Source organism: Talpa europaea (genome assembly GCF_964194135.1).
Source record: "Talpa europaea genome assembly, chromosome: 14".
NCBI classification, from domain to species: domain Eukaryota; kingdom Metazoa; phylum Chordata; class Mammalia; order Eulipotyphla; family Talpidae; genus Talpa; species Talpa europaea.
Genome location: NC_140082.1, coordinates 80,564,069 through 80,588,502, shown reverse-complemented (window position 1 = coordinate 80,588,502; position 24,434 = coordinate 80,564,069). Strand labels below are relative to the sequence as shown.

Below are 24,434 nucleotides of genomic sequence, written 5' to 3'. Positions count from 1 at the left end.
AAATATGCCAGTCTATTACAATTTTCAATTTATGATCCAGTTTATTTTAAGAAACAAAAACTGGAAATACCATGTGACCCAGCAAACCCACTCTTGGGCACCTAGCCAAAGATCATGAAACCACCAACTCAAATTATATGCGCTACAATGTTTACTGTGGCATTATTTACAATAGCTAGAACATGGAAACAACATACATTCCCACTGATGGAGGACTGGCTGAAGAAGAGGTGGTCTTTCTGCACTGTGGAATACTATTCAGCCACAAAGAAAGGCAAAATGTTGCCATTTACAGCAAAATGAGAGGAATTCTAGGAACTTATGTGCAGTGCCATAAAGCAACTCAGAATGACAGAGACAAATATTGGACACATGGACCATTCAGGAAAGTAAAATACAAAGACTAGCAGACATTAATAAATGAAATGAGGTTTCTGAGGTTAAGTGGGGATGGAAAGAGAAGAGAGCTAAGGGGATACATCATGTGGAGAGGGAGGGAATGCTAATTTCTTTAAGATATTAAGCAATAAAACAGCTCTGACAGCTACATAAAGAGACATGATTCAGGTGTTACTCCCAATTCACTGAGAACGTGGGTAAATTACTGTGTTAGTCATGCAATATTTTAAGGCATGAATAACATTCTAAGTCAAAGACCTTTACAGACAACATGTCAAGATTGTGATGTACTCTCAATATCTCTGATTTTACCTGAAGTGCATATTCTTCACAAGTTGGCCCCACGGGGATGACCATTATCTGACGAGGAGACAGCCAGAAAGGCCTAAAAACGTATAAGATACATACTTTCATAATCTAATAAAATGATCACTTACAAAATTCTAAAAATAATCAGTAAAATTTGCAAAAGAGCAGATTAGGTGGAGTGGTATGGAAATAAACCAGTGTTTGGAGAGCTACAGGACAGCAGGGCAGACAAAAGGGGAGACAGGATTTTGATGGGACATGGAGGGAAGACACAGATAGGATGGCCAGACGCGCACTTAACTTCCGACCCACAACTGCGCTTCTGGACATTGATCTCAGAGAAATGGGAATTTAAAATTCACACACAGCAGTTTTACTGATAATAGCCCAACCTGGAAACACCCCACATGTCCCTCAGCAGCTGAATGTCAGATGGGTGCACCCACACCACGGACATTATTCGCAATAATGGGGAACCAAGGATTGAAACTCGAGACACTCTGGATGGGTCTCTTGGATAGATTCTCAAGGGAATCCCAATGATTTAAAAAAAAAAAAAAGCCACCAGTCTCAAATGGCTGCATGTGTGATTCCATTTATGTAACATTTTTGAGATTATAAGATCATAGATAATGGAAAACAAACTGGTGGCTGCCAGAGTCTAGTGCTGAGTGGGCACAGGCTACGTACGTGGCAATAAAACAATATAGCGAGGGGTCTTTATAGTAATGGAGCTGTTCTGTGTCTTGACTGATGGTGGCCACAGAAATCTATATATGTGATAAAATTTTATAAAACACACACATATACACACACACGAGTGCATGTACACTGATGAGATCTGACTAGGCTGGTGGAGTGTATCAATATTAATTTCTTAATTGTGATGAGAATCTACTCAATTGAGTCTTGCAAGTTGTCACCACTGGGGAAACAAAGGGCAAGCTGCGCCTCTCTGTATTACCACTACCTGTGAATCTATAATTATCTCAAACGAAATGGTTTTAAGCAATTTTTAAAGACAAAGGTGGGTGTAAGCAATGTTTGATGTGGTGTTTGTCTTTTTCATCAGCATAATGAGTATTTAGTTTGAAGGTGGAAGGAAAGGCAGTGTTTACTATTGCCAGATGGAGAATCTGGCAGAGCGACAGAAACAAGGGGCTCTGGAACAACGCTGTGGCGGTGACCCAGCATTACCATCTGGTGCTGGTGTCAACCGTGTGAGCTGCACGGTCTGTGCCTGCCAGAGCACAGCAGAGCCTCAAGACAGAACTAATTCAAGTGAATCTCATCGTGTCGGCTCAGTGACTCATTTCTTTTGCTAAAAAAAATGATGTTGGTGGCCAGGCATCACTGCGTTCTGACAGTGAGTAGGTTCAGTAAGTTATCACTAATCCCAGTGTGGTGTTGCTGGCAGAGGCCTGGCAGGAAGGGCAAAGCCAAATCCAGAGCTGCTGTCTATTCCAGTGAGGACAAGCCCCTGCTCTGCACGATGAGGGGGACCCCATCGACCTACCACTAGACAGCTGGCAGCTCCCCGGAGTCATGGTGCCACCAGAGGGTTCAGGATTCAGCACTACAGATGGGAAGTTGAGTCCTCAGAAGAGGTGCAGCCCCTGTTTAGACACTGCTGGTGCACCCACACCTTGCCCCTACTGGCCACCTTGTTCACAGTCCTCTGACAGTCACCGGGGGGTATAATCAGAGCACGGGTCCTCTGGGCTCTGAATACTGACATACCTGTGCTCACAGTGAGGGCCTTTGGGTGGGCAATATCACCTTCACATAGAGGGATCATCTACATTCCTCTCCCCAAAATTTATGTCCTGTTTTCCATTCTACTTGCTTCTGAGTCTCTGATCTTTTTGCAAAGCAGCTCCTGGAGTCCACACATCAGTTTAACTCCAACCTCCAGCCATTTACCCTTCCAGGCAAAGGGGACTCCAAGACGTACCCCTCAAATCCCTACACTCGCGGGCACCCTCCCTCCCCTGACCTGTGTCATCTCTAACAGTGACTGTGCTGCCATAGCGTTGTGTGGCCGTGTGTGGGCACCTGTTCAGAGCCATCTGTGAGCCAGGCTCGTGTGGTTTTCTCTTTCATCAGTGGTCACAGGGCACCGCCACGAAGGAAACAGCATGGGCTGAAGGAGATGTGGCAGTACAGTGAGAGATGATGTCTATTATAAAAATCAGACTATATCACAGATTCTTTCATCTTTCGATCAACATGTTTAAGCAATTTAATTTCAGAATAATCACTTCATTCTTTGACTTTGGGTGAATCTTTTCTTAGCACCTTTATAAGCCTTCATTAGACAGTAATGTCCAAAACATGCTCGGAGCACTCTTTCTACAGCAGACATTTAAAGGGCTTAAAATAGGCGGGAAAAATAACCCTTCAACTCTACTAAGTTCTCAAGAAGGTAACTTCGCAGGAAAGTAAATGAATATTACCTATTGATACCTTTTCTTATAATTCATTTTATGATTCCTATAGTTTTATGTCACTTTGTCTTTGTTTTCTTTGTTTTTGGTTTTTCATCAAGCTACGTCCACACAAATTCTTAATGTGCAGTTCGAATACTTGTTAATTGTAAGGCAGGAGCCACCAGTTTTGATATACTACTTTTATCTTGTTAGATGAGAGTTTTAAGAATAGACAAGAAGCTTTCCTTTTCTACAGCACTTACCATTTCCCCCCATAGTTTTCTGAGAGGATGGCTATCATTCTTTCCACTGATCCCAAAATGGCTCGATGAATGATCACAGGACGCTTCTTATCATCCCCATCCTTGCTGAAAAGTGAAAATTACATATTGATATCTTTCCTTATGATTCAAAAAGATATCTTCTTGCCCTGTATTTATGAATTGTTTTATCAAAATAGGTAAATAAGATGAGCTTCTTTTAAGTAATCATTAAATATGTAATGTTTAACTGTTTAATGTTTCACTGTAAGACAGTGAAAAATAAAAAAATGTGTTTCTGTATCGAAATTCTTTTTTATATAAACACTGAAGATGAATAATGCCGTAAAGTTTTTGTGAGTTAGAAAATGTAATTTTTTAAATTTCCATTTAATAGAAATAAACGCTTTTTCCTTTTAAATTATAATCTATTTTACAAACCAAAGGGAAATAAAATTTTTCTAGTTTTTTTTTTTTTAAGATTTCTTTATTTATTTATACAAGCACTGGGTACAGTCAGAAGTGCGGGAGGGTGAGAGAATTCACCAGAGCCAGAGGGGAGAGCAGAGCAGGCAGACTGATGAAGTACACTGCTGAGGGGAGCAGCGGGCGGCAGGAGAGGTCTGTTGCACCATGTGGAACCCTCGCTGGCAGCAGGGGATTGAACCAGTGCTGCAGAGGCTGTGGACAGCTTCGCAGCCCAGCGCTCAACCACTGTGCCACCAGGGGAGGCCCGGAAAATAAAATATTATCTAGATAATATTAGGTCATTTTCTCTATTATTCCTCTATTGATTTATTCTAAAGTAGTAATTTGAATTAATTTACTATTAATAAGAGGCAATCTAGAAAATCATAATTTTTTAAAATTAGATTTATTTTGAGCTATTGCTTACTCCACTTTACTGAACAATTGTTAGACAGTGAAAAAATAAAAAAATGTGTTTCTGTATCTAAATTCTCCTTTTTTATATAAACACTGAAGATGAATAATAGTTTAAGTTTTTTGTGAGTTAGAAAATGTAATTTTTTTAAATTTCCATTGGTGTAATTAGTGAAGCTGAATGGCATTTTATGTGTTTAATGATTATTTGTATTTATTTCAATTTCCTACTTGGGCCCACTGTAGGTATTGGGGGTAATTAATTTGTAAACATGTAGTGAAGACTATATAAAATGTGTCTAGTTTGAAGATAATTTTCTTACAAGGGATAAGTAGAAAATTAGGAGCAATTAGGGAACTTCCTCAATTTGATAAACAGCATCTACAAAGACCTATAGTAAGTACCATACTTAAAGGTAAAACCACTGTATTGTTTGCTCCTAACTGGGACCAAGGTAAGCAAATCCACTCTCAAACCTCTTATTCAACATAACATGAGATATTTAATTAATGCCAAAGGTGAAAGAAGGCAATAAGAAGCACACATATTAAACTATGCCAATTTGCAGGTGATATGATTGCCTACATAAAAAATTCCAAGAGGCCTCCCTGGTGGCGCAGCGGTTGAGCACTGGGTTGCGAAGCTGCCCACAGCCTCTGCAGCGCCAGTTCGATCCCTGGCTGCTCCCCGGCCACCGGAGGAGGGTCCCACATGGCGCGCAGACCTCTCCTGCCGCCCGCTGCTCCCCTCAGCAGTGTACTTCGGTCCTTCTGCCTGCTCTGCTCCCCGCTCTGGCTCTGGTGAATTCTCTCGCCCTCCCGCGCTTCTGACTGTACCCAGTGCCTGTATAAATAATAAATAAATAAATCTTTAAAAAAGAAAAAAATTCCAAGAAGTCTACCCAATAAATCACAAAATACCTAGAACTATTTGAGTGCAGCAAAGTTTCAAGAAACAAAATGAACATACAAAAATTGGTTGTATTTCCCAATATAAGCAATGAATGTGTGGATACTAGAATTCAGAATATAAGAAAATTTACAATTGTTCCTCCCAAATGAAATACTTAAGTATAAATAGGAAAAGATATAGTCAATTCTTCTATGAGATCTATAAAAATTAATGAAAGAAATCAAAGAAGTTCATGGATTAGAAGAGTCAAAATAGTTAAGAAGTCAACTCTATGCAAACTAATCTCTATACTTAATGCAATTCCAATAAAAAGTCCCACTGGGATTTTTGGTAGATCTATTTAAAACAAAACAATTAAAATAGCCAAAAGCATTCTTAAAAGGAATAAAGGATTCACATTACCTCATTTTAAGACTTACCATAAAGCTACAGTACTCAAAACAGCATGGTATAGACAAAGGAAAAAATCAATGAATCAGTGGAACAGAACTAAAAATCTAGAAATAGACACACACAAATATACCTGACTGAATTTTCAAAGGCTTCAAGTCATCTCAACTAAATTACAAACAGGTATACAAATATATATTTCACTCACAAGTGCTTATTTCTGTATTGCTAGTGTTCTAACAGCAAATAATTAGGATATTATTATTGCATTATCACATTCAATAACTCACCTAACATACGTAAGATTAAATCTAATAGGTAGTTGGAAGTCCAGCTGGATTGTAGCACATTGGTGGTATCTGCCAATAGCATCCTTGATTTTTATATCAATCTGTAAGTTAAATGATTCTTGCTTAGTGATAGTTCTGAGCCTTTTAAATTTCACTCTTTTTGAAGCATGTGATCTACTTACTAACTACTTACTTTAGGGCCATAAAATGCTCCATCTCCTGGGTTCATCTTCCATGGTTTTCCAAATTCCATCAAGCTATTCTGTAGTTGCTGTATTCCATTTTTTCAAAGAAAAGAACATTTAAAACTTCTACTTCATGCTATACTGTATCTTTTTTGTCATATAATTCACAAAAGTAAATTAGAACAGACCTTAATTACTTTCTATTTTAATTCAACGTGCATGTATTGAGCATCTATTATCTTCAATAAACTACTGAGCAGAGGCGACATAAAGATGATTAAGATAGCACTTGCTTTCAGGAAACAAATATTGGAAAAATTAAAATATAATGCAGTAAATAACCCTGTGAATTGCAGTGCTTAGGGCGGGATCTTTTGGCCCTCCTGCCGATGCAGGTGCCCTCTGCCCGCCACACATCCCAGCTCCTCACTTTGAAGGCTTTGATCTTGCTCCTTCTTGCATCCTGTATAAGAGGACCAAGGGACAAGCCTTGAACCCTCTCTCTTGTTTTCCCTCCACCACCTCTGTACAGATAGCTAGGGGAAGGTGCCCTTTACAACTTATAGGGTGTGGGAGAGGGAAGACACTTAAGCCCAAGCCATATAATTCCTTCAAGTTAGCATGCAGTGAAGGTAGTTAGCACTGAAGGTATGAGTATTAATAAAAGGGTTAAGTCTTTGGCTATTTTCTGAGTCCAGCTTTCTTGGAAAGCAGCTGGGCTTCCTTGGTACCTGACCAGAGGCTAAGACGCCACCCAAGTCCTGTCTTCACACCAATATACTGGTGCCCAGGAAGGAGGCTGACACTGGGAGTATAGTAAACACTGTGTCAGGGGGAGGGGGCTTGGGGCCAAAGTTGGTGTTCCAGAAAGCTGACTTCCAGGGTCCCAGCAGGCTTTTCTAGACTCTCAGTCAGAGCAGGGCAGGATCTAGCCTGGCTGAGGTCCCAGGAGGCTGAGGCTCCAAGAGGCTCCCTTCTGAGCCTAATTCCACTGCACCAGCTTCCCATGCACTAGCCCTGGGGAAGGTACTGGTCTCGCAGGCTGGGAGGCAACCCTCCTCCCTCACTGTGGTTCTGAAAGGAGAGACACTGGTTCACATTCCCAGAGGGAATGGGGCCCTGCTACAGCAGGTAACGACATGACTGAGGGAATTAAAAAGTCAAGGAAAAGCCAGGGAAAGAACATAAAGCTGAGGTCACTGGGTCTCTCACTGGGCCTGAGAACATGAAGAGGAACCGGGAGAGCAGCCAGGGCTAAGCAAGCTTTTGGTTTATGCAAGATCTAGAGAAAGTGTATGTCCTATGGGGACTTGAAGCACTAGCCCTCACAGGACATGCCCATGAGCATGGGAGGGCACCCTGGTGAAGGAGAAATCTCCTGCTGTCCTGCCCCAGGGGAACCAAGTCTCTGGCTCCCAGCAGCTCTGTGGTCTACACTGCAGGTGTGCTGGGTTCCCGCATGTAGGTGTGGGGCTGTGATGGTCTTAGAGACCTTAATGACACATTGCAACTTTGGAAAAGGGGGTGAGGGAAATTTGATGCAGGGCCATCCAGCTGCATGGGGCTGATGGCTTTCCATTGGTTTCAGTGGTAGAGGCCAGGGCAGAAGTGCTGAAGAAGCCAGAGGATTTCTTTTAAAATGTATGAAGGGGCCTTGCCTGGTGGCACAGTGGTTGAGCACTGGGCTGCAAAGCTGCCCACAGCCTCTGCAGTGCCGATTCAATCCCCAGTTCGATCCCCAGCCACAGCCGAGGGTCCCACATGGCACGCAGACCTCTCCTGCTGCGCCCGCTGCTCCCCTCAGCAGTGTACTTCGGTCCTTCTGCCTGTTCTGCTACCCGCTCTGGCTCTGGTGAATTTTCTCACCCTCCCGCACTTCTGACTATACCCAATGCTTGTATAAATAAATAAATACATAATTCTTTTTTTAAAAATTAAAAAATAAAAAATAAATAAAATGTATGAAGTTGGTTATTAGTGAGCAGCACAGAAAAGAATAGAAATGAAAACCTGATATACACTCTGACACAAAGGTAAGGCCTTGCTAGTGCCACTGCTACAAAGAAAACAGGATAACTACATTCCGCAATCTGCACATTTACCCCGTAACTTCCAATTTACATTTTCCTATTGCGCAGCATTACGACCACATGTAAAGTGACTACGATCCCTCTGGTATTTCACACGTTCACAAACTGAAGAGCAAGCATTTCCTTTCTCCCTACCTTTTCAGCTTCATCCCATATCTCAATCTCTCCTAGGAAGGTCTCAGGCCTTGTTGACAAATTTAATTGAAAGGAGAAGCCGAATGTTGAGTAAACAGATTGCAGAAACTGCAAACATCCCTTTATTTCTTCTTCAATCTGAAATGAGAGCAGATAAAATATTTTCAGTAAATACCAAATTAAATCCACATGTGGTACTTTTTAAATTAAAAAACAAGTTTTCATGTCAGTTAGAAATAAAGCATGTTTTTAGCAGGGAGTACAGCCATGACACTGCTTTGGTTCCTCCTCTTTTTCTCACTCAAATATTCATGGAAAAAGTGCCCACAATGTGCCAGGCCTATGCAGAGACTCCTCATCGAGTACACGCGGTGGACAGAGGCAGGCACACCAGGGAAGGGCAGCTGCCTAGGGGAGTGGCAATCATGCTGCAGGGGGCAGGTAAGCAGCATCCTCTGCAGAGTGGGGGGGGGCCGGAGTTCTTGGAGGGCAGGGAGTCACAGCAAACTGCTGGGAGCCCAGCTGCAAATGACGGTGAAGAGGAAAACAGCAGGAGGACAAAGAGGCATCAAACTTAGAGGGAGGCAGGGGCCTGAGGTAATTAAATATCTTCAAAGCCAAGGTAGCACCTGCACAGCTTTTTTAAAAGATTTATTTTATTTATTTACACATACTAGAACTGGGGTGTAGGCCAGAGGTGTGGGGGCTGAAAGGATTCACCAGAGATATAGTGGGGAGCAGAACAGGAAGATCTACTGAAATACACTGCTGAGGGGAGCAGCAGGCGAGTCAGGACAGGTCTGCTGTGCCGAGTGGGTAGCTCCCTGGCCAGGGATCGAATTTCTGAGCGCAGGATGGTGTTGTAGTGGGTGGTGATAGCTTGAGAGCATGAAGACTTTAACCCCTGTGACACCAGGGACGCCCAACACCTGTACTTTTTAGCCTGGGATGGAAAAGCAATGAAGCATTTTTGTTTTGTTAAGCAGGGAACAAACATAATGCAAAGTCTTTTTGAAGTTTGAAAAACGGACTGACAAGTCTGCTACAGAAGCCCATTAGGAAGCTGATGGGCTCTCTCAGAAGCAAGGTGATGGCGGCTTGAACCAGAGAGAAGTAGCTGGAATGCAGGGAATCTGATGCGTCTGCCAGACATGTATCCTTTCATTCAGTAACAGACAGTTGTCCATGTACTGAGCACTGTGCTGATGCTGGGAGCTCAGGAAAGAATGAAATAATCCAGGAATCAACCATATACTTAGGGAGAGCGATCAGTGGGGCTTGAAACAAAGTATATGAAGAGTGAGAAGTGAAGGACACCTGGGTGCCTGCCTGGGCAGTGGAGCAGTTATCAGTACATCTTCCAGAAGAGGGGATTGGCAGTGTGGGTGGCAGAAAAAGGGGTGAATTCTGGACATGGAAAACTGAGGGTACTTGTGATGCCAAGCAAACACGTTCAGCATCATGTAGGGTTGAGGGTCAGAGCAGAGAAGGGAGAGTTGGGATGCAGATGAGACTTTGGGCTGAGCACAGGACTAAGCCTGAACCAGAGCAACAGAGTGAGAAGAGCAGAGCTGGGGCTATGAGGTAGGGAGAGGGGTTCTGGGTCCGTAAGAAGAGGATACATTTACATGCAAAAGGGCCAGGGCCAGCAAAACCAGAGTCTTGCTGAATAGGTTGCCATTGTTTGGCAGTACCATGTTTCTTGATATATTCGGCTATTACTGGGCATTAGCGTTGTTTCTATGCCATGACTATTACAAATAAAGCTGCTGTGAACTTTTGTGTACAAGTCTTTGTGGACATGTGCTCTTGGAACGAGAGAGGTGGCAGATGGATGTTTAACTTTTTAAGAAACTATCAAACTGTTTTTCAAAGCAATCGCTTCCTTTTATACTCCCACAACCAGTGTCTGAGAGTTCCAGTTCCTCCGCATCCTCAACAACATTTGTTTTGGTCGGTTTTGTCAATTTTAACTATCCTAACAGGAGTATCGTGTAGTTCATTATCCATTACATTTTTGTTTCCTTGGTGGGTAATGGTCTTAGACATCTTATACATGTGCTTATTTGTGTATCTTCTTACATGAAGTAAAATTTTAAGTCTTTTTGTCCACTTTTTTGAAATTAAATTTGTTATTTTGAGATATACATGCAGTTTTGGGAAATAATACAGAGATCCTTCTACCATTTACCCAGTTTCCCCCAAAGGTATCATCTGGTCCCTGCCTTCATTTAACTTGATGGAGATTTTCTAGGCAGCTTTCTGTTAACGGCATCTACTTTAATTTCGTTTTGGCCAGAGAACATATTTTGTGTACTCTGAATCCCTTTACATTATTGAGACTTGTTTTATCACCTAAAACATGGTCCATATTGGCAGTTATTTCTTGTGCATATTCAAAGAACACATATATACTCTGTTGTTACTGGTTGAGTGTTCTATAAATATCAATTAGGTCAAATCATTTGATAGTAGCTCCTTGCATGACAATTTTAATTTTAGTTAATGTGAAAAGCCTACAAAGTAAACTCTAACTTCCAGGCAATATTAAAATACAAAACACTCAAAATTCTACCATATTTCTTAAAAATATAACACTTAACATGTTGAAAATTGGGGGCGGCATAAAAGAAAACATAGTAAATTTCACCCTGATCTATGACCCAAATTAGAGCTTCACAAAATGTTAGAGAGAGGTGAATGAGACTCATACATTTGCAGTGAGGCTGAAAGAGTAACAGACTTGTCCAAGGCAGCACTGGATTTGTGTCAATCCTGAGCGGTTCACCTGCTCCCATGGGGCAGCTTACCCGCTCCCCAGGGTCGCTCACCAGCACCCGGGAATGGCTTACCTGCTCCACTGTGCAGAAGATGTGAGCATCATCCTGCTGGAAGCGCCTAACTCGAGTCAAGCCGCTCAAAGTCCCTGACAGCTCATTTCTGTGTAGAACCCCAAAATCAGCAAATCGAATGGGCATTTCCCTCCAAGATCGTGGACGATGGGCAAACATTAGACTAGAAAAGATGCAATAATACACAGTGTTTGTATACACAGACAAGACTAAGGAAATATCCAAATATTAAGAAATTACAACTAAGCCATAAATTTGTAAACACCTATTCTGGTTCGTAGAGCACCAGTTTAAAAAAAAATATGTTCTTCATTACAGATTGAATCTCAAAATTCTATCAAGGCAGTGCTATTTCTTTTCCAGAAATGCTGTATCTATCACTTCTCGGGCATTTTGTTAAGATCAAGACAGAAATGTTTCTATCTCCTTCCACCAGAGAATTTACACTTACTGTTTATCATTCATTTCAAAGGCCTTTTCCTAAGTGCAGCCTTCTTGGCGACTTCCCCAAACAGGGCTGGTAAGTCTCTCTTCATGCTCCAAGAATGCCTGGAACATGCCTATGATGTCACTGATGGTACTTTTTATAACTGACTCTATATCTGGTTCTGCCCCACTCTGCTCATCAGCAAACCGAGCAAGTGTCAAGTCACCTCCGCATTTCCAGCAGCAAGCACTGTGAGGCCTCAACTAAGTGTTCTCTGCTGATTGCAAGATCTCATCCCCACTAGGCCTCTGTGGTCCTGCTGCCCAGTTCTGGGGTGTGAGACACAAAAGTACATAGTTCACTTTCATTCAGCCTTATTTAAAATCGTTGTTGAAATCACAGGCTACAGTTTCAAATGGTACCTAATAGGAAACTGAGTGAAGAAGTTGTCAACACAACAGCAAAGCAGGTCTCTGCAAAGACAGCACTGGAAGACAGCAAAGCTTCCACTTTCTGTTTTAAATGAGAGGTTATGGAATATTTATATCCAGTTTTCAGGAAATTAAAGGCAAATATATATTTTGTTATATGCTATCACATAAAAGTCTTTACTGAAAAGGCTTTTTTCAGTGTTCAGAGGTTTGGTTGTTGTTTTTTTTTTTTTCATTTATTTTTGAGTATTATTGATATGCCACTACACAGCTGGATACTTTTGGGGGTCCATATGTGACAACATGCCTCACTCACCCTCCAGTAAAGCTCCAGTGCCATAGCCCCTTCACTTTCTCCACTTTACCTCCCCACCCACTCCCTCTGGTCACCAGTATATTATTCATAGAATCTAAAAATTATTCTTGTTGTTTTGCCAATTTGTTCTCTTAGGTTATTTATAGTTTGAAAATGAGTGAGACAATCCAGTAACTGTCTGGCTAATTATTTCACGCAGCATAATCACCTTCAAGATCCATCCATAAAGGCACTACTTCACCTTTTAAATAGCTGAGTAGTATTCCATATTTTACAATTTCGTTATCCAGTCAACCGTCAGGGACAGTAGAGGTTTGTTTTAATAGTTACCTTCTAAGGTCAATTTACTCGAAGTTATGTATGTTGATAACACAAAGCTACATTAATTGGAATACATTTTTGTATTCTTTTGTAAAATCTTGGAATTACAAGGCTGAATTTCCATATCAACTTTATAATACTTACAATCTTTCATAGACTCTAAGACAACATTGACTGTAAGATCTACCACTGTTTTATGTACCACTAAGAAAAAATAACCTATTAGTAAAATTATTATATAACACTAAGAGACATTCCGATTTCAGGATGTCAAAATATGGGGGCAAAAGGTATCTTGGAATCAACAAAATCTAACAACTCCTTGATTATGACCTTAACAGTCTTGTTATAATTAACCCAGACAGTATATATATACACACAAGAATTAAATGTTCTGAAAATACGTATATTTGAGGTGTACTGCTACTTGGAAGACAAATATTATAATCATTTATAAAGTTACTACATAATGCTATCCTCTGTGAAGCAGAAAACACTAAATGGTTTCCAGCTAACATTCCACACCTGCCAAAGATCAAACTTTTTTTTAAAGTAAATTCAATCTCCAGAAAGAAATAATTTGGTAAAGAGGATCAGTAGTCACTGAACTCTAAAAAGTAAGGTAGGGCCTCCCTGGTGGCACAAAGGGTTTTAAGCACAGCACTATGAAGCTATCCACAACCTCTGCAGCTTGAGTTTGATCCCCAGCCAGCCAGGGAGCTACCCACATGGCACGGCAGACCTCTCCTGTTTCGCCCGTCAGTGTGTTTCAGTCAACCTACCTGTTCTGTTCCCCACTCTGTCTCTGGTGAATCCTCCCACTCCCCACACCTCTGGCCTGTACCCCAGTTCTTGTATGCATAAAAAAATAAATCTTAAAAAAGAAAAAGAAAATTAAAAGCAAAGTAGTAATAGTAGGAGCTAACTGCGGTGAAGTGTGCTAGGTGCGCTCCTGCAGAGACCTGCTTCACTGTCACCACTCACCAGTGCCCTGGGCAGTTCATGGGCTTAAGGGCAAAAGTGTCCTTTTCAACATCAAAGCTGAACATGTTCTCGCTGTAATGCTCCCAGTGGCCCGAGGCTTCCCAGAGCTTACTGTTGAACACGTTGGGAGAGAGCACTTCTGTGAAGTTACGTCGGTGATATTCCTCCTTTTAGGAAAATGCGTGTCAAGTTAAAATCTGCTGTGAGATTCACAATTTCATGCAAAGTAAACACTGTAAGCAGATATTTTAAAATTCAGGATGTTAGCTTATATTAATTCTTGATTCATGTGTTCTCCATTTTAGCTGTGGCTCTTTCTGGGTCACAAAGGAAAGATTAATGCACACTCAGTGTCATTTTCAACTGGAGCATATTTACTTTATAGTATTCAATAGTATATAGTATAGAACATTTTAAATCTTTGAAAACTAGTAACTGAAATACTATATATATATATATATATATATATATAAACTTTCTGTAACTACAAATCCATAAGTCTTTCTACATTCTAGATAAACAGCAGGGAAAAAAAATTCTGTGACTCAAGAGATCACTCAGTAAGCCCGGACGCTGTTTATAGTAAGCTGTTTATAGTTTGTGCCTATTTAGTTTTAAGTAGAAATGAATTTGAGCTGCTTCCCTCATCCAATCACTAGAGACAGAAAAAGAGTCTTTCAAATAGAGTTTTCGTTTTTCTTAGACTTTGATGTTGTTGTTTTTTCTTACCATAGTTTAGCTAAGTAAAAAATATTTCTTACAATTAAAAGTAAAACATAATATTTTAAAATTATTAGCAACAATAGTGTTAGGTCACCGAAAGGGACATTATGTCACTCTGCAGCAGTGTCTTTCAGCCCATCAGGGAGAGCCTTGGTCTTAGCGTCCTGCTTGCAGCTTTACCTACCCTTTGTTTTCACTAAAAGAAAATGTTAACAAAGTTATAGGTCACTAGGTATGACAGTAATTGCTTGGCGGCTGTGTCATGTGGTTCTATACATTCAGATTAAAGTAGGTTCCAGTTTGTGTGTGTGTGTTTGCTTGTTTGTGTTCACGAGCCGCTATATTTAAAGCTTAGCCCAGAGGTAGTCACCAATGGATTTTGAATCTACTCTGGATAGAGTCATGATAGCAATTTATGGTTTCTCAAGGTGTCTGGAAATTATTTGAGCCTATGCTTTATGAGGGGATGTATCATTATGTCTATAGATTACTTTGTGCTGTTTAGCAAAAAATTACTATATTTAAATACAAAATGTATTTTTTTGTCCCTGGATGCTGCCAAATAAGCCTTGTAAAAGCCTCCCCTTCCACTGATATCATGAATGAGTCACAGCCTCCCAAGGAAGTGGACAGCTGCAGAAGCTACTCATCGGAGGTGTGGAAGCATTCAGAGGCTGTGTGGGAATGAGAGAGCCAAACACCAAGCACTCCAGAGGCTCTGGTTCTGTCATGTATGCCACCATGGAGCAGGTGGATGCAGCCATGAGTGGAAGGCCATACAAAGTGGATGGAAGAGTTGTGGAACCAAGAAAGATTATTTGGTTTAGGACAAAGATTCTACTCTAATAGTAAACAGAACTGAAGCTATTATATTAGGCTATTGGTAAAAATGAACCTTGACCCCTACCGTCCACAGAATCTAAAAATGAATTCAAGGTAGATAAACTACGAAAGGTTTTGCCTCTGAAAGCAAATGCAATCAAGTTTCTAGAACAGAACAAAAAGAATAACTTTGTGACTCTGAGGTAGGTAAAGAGTTCTTAACCAGGACACTAAAAGCACTAAGAGAAAAGAAACACTAAAAAACTGAATTCCATTAAACATAAGAGTGTTCATCAAAAGGCATCGTTAAGAAAATGAATCAATAAGCCACAGCTGGAAGAATATACTCACAGGACATATATTTAACAAGAGACTCATATTCTGACTATAAAGAGAATTTCTATAATAATCAGTAATTAAAAAAACTTGATTTTTTAAATGGGCAAAATACCTAAACAGAAACTCCTCCAAAAATAACATAGAAATGGCTAATCAGTGTATAAATAGAATTTCAACATCATTATTCATGAGGGAAATGCAAAATAATACCATTATACTTGCCAGAATGGCAAACTGATAAAACCAAGTATTGATGAGGATGTAGAGGAACTTGAAAGCTCATATATTTCTGGAAGGAATAATATATGGCTCATCCACATAAAAACTGTTTGGCATGTTTTTAAGGAGCCAGTTAATGCTACCTTATGACCTGACAATTCCACTCCTAGGTGTATACCCAAGAGAAGTGGGTACTTGCATGCACATAAAGACATGTACAAAGATGTTCACAGCAGCTTCACACCTAATAGCTCCAAACTAGAAACAACCTAAATGTACAAATATAAGAGAATGAAAAAATTGTACTATACTCATAAAGTGGCATATCTCAAAAACAATAGGGGGGAAAAACTATTACACAAGACTTGGATGAATCTCAGACAGAAAGTTAAACAAAAGGATCCAGAAACACAATGGCAAATACTATGATTCCATTTACAACAAGTTTAAGACCAGGTACAACTAATCTATGGTAATAGAAATCAGTGCAGAGATTATCTCAGGTGAGAGGAGGCAGGTACTGACTGGGAAGAGGCCCAACAGGACATTATGAGAGGATATAAGTGTTCTATGTCTTGATTTGCACATGTGTGAAAATGTCCAAGCTATGTGCTTCAGATTTGTGCATTTTAATAAATGCAACTTACACTCTGGCCGCAGCTTCCACTTGAGTGCATAGATGAATCAGAGGTAGACTGTCTTATCAAAATAGAAGCCCTACTCTGCTCAACTTCTGCTTGAATTGAGAGGTCAGTCTTCAGTCCCAGCAGAGAGGAAATGCTTTAGTGGAATATAACAATATCTACAGACTCTGCAGCTATTTTTATATATAATATCTAGAATATTAAAAAAATTACTAGATATGGGAAGAGGCAAGGCCATACAACAGAAACCCAAGAGAAAAAATGGGCGATGTCCCAGTTTTTCTTTGTTTTTGCACAGAAAGGCCAATTTCTTCAGACAAGCATTATCTGCGAGTTTGAAGTTCTCTAACTCATCTGTTAAATATTCTGTTAAATATTCCCATTCCAAGCCTTCCCACCAATACCCTTACCTTGGCATAACAGACCATTGTGGTTCTGTGTGTAAATGGCTGTATAATTCAGCAACCCACACAATCAGACCTTGGGCCTGACCATCAGCCATATGCATCTTGCATCTATAAAATATAAGAGATTCCTTTAAGGCCACTATTTGCTCTCTACACACTCCACACCCAATCTAGCGATTTCAAGGTGCCAGGGAAAGTGTTGATTTTCTGGCAAAAACAATACATCCCAAACAGCAGCTGTGCTGATCACTACCAACTGCTGACACCTCTGATAATTTTCAATGAGTCTTCAAGTCTCACCTCTCCATCCCCTGACTACCCTGGCTAAGCACTGACCAGTCCCTACAGAAGGTATGGAGCCCAGGTGAGAGAGCCCATACTGGTTGGCCTCCAGGGGCACCAGGATAAAAAGAGAAGGAAGGAAAGGGAGTCTGGTGATGCAGACAAAGAATAACCAGTTCATTCCATGCGCCCTTTTCTCAGGAAGCTCCTAAAGAAAGTGCTCTCCTAAATGAGAGGGGTGAGCTGGGAGAAGGAAGATACAGCATCAGGACAAATGGGATTCAGCAGAGGAGAGATTTGAGGGAAGTAGCCAGGATGCTGATGAAAAGAAGGCCTCAGACATAATTTGGCAAGAATCTTAGCAGCAAGTTAGTTCTGGAGCAAGAGGACCACATGGAAAAACAAATTACCGAGAAATTATTTGAATCATCAGAAGATGCTGTAAGGAGTTTCTTAGTTTTAATAGAAAGTTGCAGATGAATTAGTGATATGCAAAAAGAAAACTGGGTAAACCAAAAGTTTATGTATTAATTATAGTAAAGACCAAAAGCACACGAAAGGAAATGCAGCCCTAATATTGCACAAGGATCCCCTAGAGTATCCAAATAGTCCTAGTGGAGACTTTCTAATCTATGAGCTTGGATTACAAGTAGGTATTTTACTGAATTGTTTTTTCACTCTGTGCTTTGGAGCTGTCAAGCCACCGGGTAGTCACATCAGACCACAAAGGAGCACATTTTGAGAAGCAAAGAGTCACAGTTTAGTATTCTGTGCCAGATAGGACACTTCCTCCTTTCTTCTGTCTCATAGAGAGTTCCATATTTGGTCTAAGGCTTATCTTTGTATTGTAAGCGCTAGAAATTTATATGGATAATAGGCACACTGACTAAAATCCAAGAATGAATTTTAGTTAGGGAAAATACCATTTATCTCAATGTTTTTGTTAGAAGACATCATTCAGTATTTCTCTTTTAGGTACAAAATTTTAAATATTACTAAAATAAAATTAAGGGAAATGTTTGCCCATTTTACTACAAGAGAAGATAGTAAAATATACAGTGCAGGTAAGAAATAAATAATTTCTAAATTAACTTACTCGTATGAAATCCATCAATGTGTTATAAATGAACGCTCCTCTAGGAAGAAAAAAACAGCTTCCAGGACTCAGATCATGGAAAAAGAAAAGTTCTTGTTCCTAGATTAAAACAATAATTGCACCTCAAATTTCACTGCCATTGCTTAATGTTTACTGCACACATGTGACATGCTGGGAACAAAACACATTTTAGTTTATAAATTTTTCATTCAATTTGGTAGAATATTTAGTTTATAAATTTTAGTTATAATTTCCACCTTCTAGTAGTTGACATTCCAAAGTCTGCAATACGTATGTCTAACTATATACACCACAGTATGTGTGCAAGTACAATTCATATTCATGGCTACTTAGCTTTAAACTAAGCTTTTATTTTGCCTTTTAATTTACTGCTAATTTCTTACTGGATAGCAGGCAAAATGATCAGATAAACCCACAGTCAGGCGTGGGCTGCAAGCAATGGTGACCATTATCACCCTGTCACGTGACCCTGCCAGCCACATCACCCCGCATCTGTCCTCTCGTCAACCCCACAAGGTTAGCAGCAGCAGGGACATTGAGCAAGCAGTGCCAGGGCCACCTGCGGCACAGCTCACAACTGGCAAGACTGACACCCAGCTCCACCTGCCTTTAAATTTTATTCTTTCTTTCTGCTCTAATTCCCAAAGTCTTATCAAATATACTCAATTTTTAAAGAAAAAGCTATGGGGCCTCCCCTGGTGGCACAGGCGGTTGATCACAGCACTGTGAAGCTGTTCGCAGCCTCTGCAGTGCGGGTTCGATCCCAGCCAGCTGGGGAGAAACCCACATGGTGCAGCTGACCTCTCCTGTCTAGCCTGCTGCTCCCCTCAGCAGTGCATTTCAGTCAATCTGCCTGTTCTGTTCCCCACTCTGTCTCTGGTGAATCCTCTCACCCTCCGGCACATCTGACCTGTACCCCAGTTCTTGTATAAATAAATAAATAAATCTTTTTTAAAAAAAAGACACAACCTATAAAAAAAAAAAAAAGAAAAAGCTGTGGTTATAACATGACAAAAACGAAAGAAGAGTGCAGTTTTAACACCTGATGAAAGATACAGGAAGAAAGAGGTAGAAGACATGTGGGGTATCAGCATGAAAGAACTTAACAGCATGAGCCCCAGCAAAGTGGAAGACAGAGAGGACAAGAAATGACATTCTAAGGCAATTATTTTGGAGACATAACCATAAGCCAACAAAGGGGTGTCCTGCTCAGGGGTGACTGGGACCGGCAGCACACCTTCCCGATTTTCCTGTGGTCTCGGTTCTTGGCTTCCTCTTGGAGCTTTTCCCAGATCTTCATCATCTTGTTATCAGGAAAGGACACTCCATAGATCCTCTGCAGGGTTTCCATCTCGGGACGGCCCTCCCAGTATGTCGAGGAATTCTGGACATCAAACCAGATTGGGGCAGCACGTCACACGTGAGGTACCAATAAAAGCCCCCCCTAGTTAGGTCCTCCAGCCCCTCCTGCCGCGTGAGCACAGCTTACTTAAAGGCAGCTTATTGTAGCGCTGGAGAGGCTCTAGCCTCCATTTAAACCTTCCCAGCCCAAATTATGCCACTAGTCAGTAAATTATGTGAGGAGTCTGCGTGGAGTCGAAGAACAAAAAATGAGAAAGGGTAGAAAGGAGAGAAGGCTAAAAGCCACTGCGATCACCAAGGAGGGGAGCAGCAGAGGAAGAAGATACAGGAAGTGAGCGTTGGCCTCGCTGATGCACAGTGAATGATTAAGCAGCTGTATCACCCCTTATTTACCTGAGAAAGCCAAGGCCCAGGCAGGTCAGGTCAGCAAAGTCAGCCCCAAGCCTCCTGATTCCCTCCATCACGTCATCGTACCCCCCTTTTTTATTTCTCCATCATGTCATTGTATCCCCATTTTTTATTCTTTTCCTACAGTAGCTTAGTCTCACATGCAGATAAAAGTTCTGGCTCACAATAGGGTGACCCAAGAAAACAACAATATGCCCAACTATGTCTTAAATATCACATGCAAAATAAATGCACTGTATCACTTACAGAAAGCGAATGATAAACAACGAAACTACATATGAAGTTCTAATTCTCAAAATTCTAAAAAACTGTTATTTGTAGAATACCACATAAAAATTAAAAATGAAGTATTTTAAAACAGGGTGATGTTCAGGTTATAAAAGATACAGGTGCAATTCCATATTTTCTAGTTCAACCTGGGTTTTCATATATTTAAAAAAGAAATCAATCCTTACCTTGAAAATTCTAATGGCTTTAATTTTTCCAGTGTGTCTCACGTGGGGGCCTTTACAGAGGTCAATCAGTGGACCGCACCTAGCAGGAGATATTTAAGACACGCGCAGACACAGTTGTATCTTTTGGGACTATTTGTTATAAACCATGTTGAGACTCCTATTTTTTAAGTGAAAGATTTCACTTATTTGTATATCTAGGGGTAATTTTTAACTTAGGGGCAATTTAAGTGAAATAAAATTTTAATTTTTAATTTAGGGCAAAGGAGAGAGGCAATTCATCGAGCCTCAGGTCCCAGTCTTCCCTCTCAAATTCCAAAGCTGCAGAATCTTTGGAAAGAAACTGCCTACAGAGACAGCACTTTTCATTGTCACGTCCCAAGACCCCCCAAAAACTTCCACTGTCATAAAAATCAAAAAGCTATTCCCTTGCTCTAAACTAATATCAAAAACCAAAATCATCTGTAATTTATACAAAAGGCATTAAACCGACACTTTAAAAATAAACTTCACCAAACCCCAAGAATGAGCTATTCACAGCTCTTAGAGTGAATAGTAACACAAACTGTGGGGTGCAGGGGTGATGTGTCAGCATGAGTTCCTCAGTGGTAACTCATGGACTCTGGTGGGGGATGTTGATAGTGGGGGTGACTCTGCACATATGTGGGGGGGATATGTGAAGTCTCTACCTTCCTTTCACTTGCTCTAAAAAAATCAAGTATATGGGGCTCCCGGGTGGCGCAGCGGTTGAGTGCTGGGTTGTGAAGCTGCCCACAACCTCTACAGTGCTGGTTCCTTCCCCTGCCCATTCCTCGGCCACCGGGCGAGGGTCCCACATGGCGCGCAGACCTCTCCTGCCACCCGCTGCTCCCCTCAGCAGTGTACTTCATCAGTCTGCCTGTTCTGCTCCCCGCTCTGGCTCTGATGAATTCTCTCACCCTCCCACGCTTCTGACTGTACCCAGTGCTTGTATAAATAAATAAATCTTTTAAAAAAAAATCAAGTCTATTAAATAAGTAAATATCAAAAAGTTTTTTATTTGTTTTTGGCCCTCTGGTTTTATGAAAAATGCCTGCTTGCCTTGCAGTTTATTAAAACAGTAAAGTTATTTAGGATGCAAATCTCAGGCAAGAGTTTAGGTGAGAAATGACACCCAGCTGAAGCTGGGGACCTGCTTATGCTTATAATGAACAAGAACCCCCAAACCTTAACAAGCACAGACTTTTCTTAAGTGCAGGAATATTAACAGTTACATACTAAGAACAAAGGTTAGAGGGAAGGGCACTTAACACCACCCAACTTAAGAAAACTTTAGCGAGGAAAGTGAGTTGTTCCTTAATGATTCCAACCAATTTTAAGTATTTTTAAAGTTCACTGGTTAAATAGTCAACAATTACAGTGAATAATTTATGTAATTATTTTTATGTATTTTATGTATCTTTCTGTAAAGGAATTGGCTTATTCACCAAACTAGGATGAAGCTTTAAATATGAAATGTCACTTCTTTGAATGACCAGGCTTAATATAGAGTTCTCTGTCCAGATGGAGGCGTAGTCAATGCTCAGAGGAATGGAGGGAATGTCTAGTTAGTAGCAAAGATGCAATGCTCCAAGTTCATACAGTCCCATTAAAAAAAAAGATTCAATTTCCAAAATTTAAATACAAATCGTTCAAACTGATAAATAAGTGTCAATGCTGACGTAAATAAGATTTTAAAAAGAGCAAGGGTTAGAAGCCAGAAATTTAACTTGACATATTTTTTTCAGTTTCTTCCCTTATTTTTAATTTTAAAATGGCCATATTAGCATTTATTTGTATTATAGGTAAAATCTTACCAGAGAGTGACAAAAAGCAAGATAAACATGGTATCCCACTTCAATGTCAAATGGCAAGGAGTTATAATTAAGAAAAGCATTATGTCTGACTTTCCATGAAGGGAGTGAGTTTTTACTTACAGTACAATAAAGCAGAGAACTGTCAGTACCTGACTGTGGAATAAAAGTACCCTGCTGGAGGATATTTGTGATTGGAACTATACAGATACTAGATCTTCTAAGGTGGGGCCATAACGAACAGAAATGGGGGACAGCATCCCCATCAAGTGGCTTAACAAATGGGTGAATAAAAAGGGGCTCAGGGGCCTCCCCGGTGGCGCAGCGGTTGAGCGCTGGGTTGCGAAGCTGCCCGCAGCCTCTGCAGTGCCGGTTCGATCCCCGGCTGCTTCCCGGCCACCGGAGGAGGGTCCCACATGGCGCGCAGACCTCTCCTGCCGCCCGCTGCTCCCCTCAGCAGTGTACTTCGGTCCTTCTGCCTGCTCTGCTCCCTGCTCTGGCTCTGGTGAATTCTCTCACCCTCCCGCGCTTCTGACTGTACCCAGTGCATGTATAAACAAAACAAACAAACAAACAAATAAATAAATAAATAAAGCATGCCTCTATTAAAAAAAAAAAAAATTTAATAAAAAAAAAAAAAAAAAAAAAGGGGCTCAGAAGCCTGATGGGTAGAAAACACAAAGTCATTCTGGTCTTGCTTTCACTTCTCTCTTCTTTCCCGTCTAGCTATGTTTTTGTTTCCCAACAATTTCTTTCTGCTTGATCATGCGTGTCCTGCTAACACCTGAAGGTTGATGGGTTTGGACTCTGGGGAGCATAGCACGAGGCTGAGAATCAGTGTGTGACAAGATGACCCGTAGAAGCTCCCACGGCCACATTCATAAGAATGTGGAAGGAAGAAGCAACATTCCTTTCCCTGCAGCAAATACAGTCTCACCCACATGGAGAAAGACTGTGTTAAAGTTCACATCCAGAAAACAAAATTTGGATTATGGTACCATCCTGATAAATAAAAATGAGAAAAAATTTTTTTTTCTTTTGGTGGTAATATTTCAAAGTCCCTAACTGAAGTCTGTACAGCAACCACACAGACTGGTAATTAGACCACCCACCCAAAGCCAGATTGCGTCTACTGCGGATGTCTCCAGTGAACAATGTTTAAAATTCACACACACCCCTTACCTGTAAATTGTGGTGGTTGGAGTGTTAACCTTCTCATTCAGGATGCGGCATTTAAACTTACTGTACTATAAAGAAAAATATATTCACATGTTATTTCAGAAAATGTTTAAATTTTTTTTTTTTTACTTTGTTCAATAAGCACTGAAGGGCATCTTCTATATTCCAGGTGCTGAGACCCTGGGGATGTAGAGTTCACAGCCTCAGCTGTGCCTTCCAGCACCAGAGCCAGGAGCCCATCACAGAGGACTTGAAATGTAACGAATCTGAAATGAGACTCACCGTGAGTGCAAAGCCACTGCATCTCATGGGCATCCTGGATTAAATAGTTTCTTGACTATTTTTTATATGGGGTACACATTAAAGATATTTTTGATAGATTAAGGTTTTATAAAATGTTATAAAAACTAATTTCACCTATCTTTTAGTTATGAAATGCAACTGCCAGAAAGCTTTGGATTATACATATGGCTCAGATTTGTGGACTGCATTATCTTTCTATTGGTCAGCCCTGTTCTGGAAGATTCCAATTTTAACTATATGCAATAAATTCAATTTTGAGGACACAGCTACAGCACTAATTTATATGAAAATGAAGTTTATGGTAAATGATTATATCTTTACATGTGAAAATGTAGAGAGACTTCCCCTTTCTTTTCACTTTCATCATTATTCTCATGGTGCCAGATTCTTTACATTAAGTAAACTACTTAAAGGAGGTGGATGCTGGGAGGAAAAAGAATTGTATGATTTAAGTTTTCAGACTTCTATGTTGAAATCAAATCAATTTTCTTTGCTGTGATCTAATTTAGATCTCAACCCACAGAATGGGAGAAAAAATTGCAAATCACATATCTGATAAGAGATTAATATCTATGACTCCTACAACTCAAGAATAAGAAAACCCAATTCAAAATGGGCAAAGGCCTTGAGTAGACACTTGTCTAAAGAAGACATACAAATGGGCAATAAGCACACAAAAAGATGCTTGGTCTCACCGGTCATTAGAGAAATGCAAATCAAAATCACAATGAG

General features: G+C 40.5%; 1 protein-coding gene across 1 annotated transcript in view; it reads right to left on the bottom strand.

Annotated features, from left to right (window-relative positions):
- TARS3 (threonyl-tRNA synthetase 3) overlaps positions 1-24,434 on the bottom strand; it is a gene marked incomplete at both ends in the record, with an annotated part of 35,380 nt that overhangs the window by 1,770 nt on the left and 9,176 nt on the right. Inside the window, 11 exons of the mRNA XM_084254191.1 lie at positions 712-784; positions 3,401-3,505; positions 5,873-5,973; positions 6,066-6,143; positions 8,283-8,420; positions 11,135-11,297; positions 13,614-13,780; positions 18,146-18,244; positions 19,404-19,550; positions 20,392-20,470; positions 23,403-23,467. Of these exons, the coding sequence (XP_084110317.1) occupies positions 712-784; positions 3,401-3,505; positions 5,873-5,973; positions 6,066-6,143; positions 8,283-8,420; positions 11,135-11,297; positions 13,614-13,780; positions 18,146-18,244; positions 19,404-19,550; positions 20,392-20,470; positions 23,403-23,467 (1,215 nt within the window). The remainder of the gene's footprint in view (positions 1-711; positions 785-3,400; positions 3,506-5,872; positions 5,974-6,065; positions 6,144-8,282; positions 8,421-11,134; positions 11,298-13,613; positions 13,781-18,145; positions 18,245-19,403; positions 19,551-20,391; positions 20,471-23,402; positions 23,468-24,434) is intronic.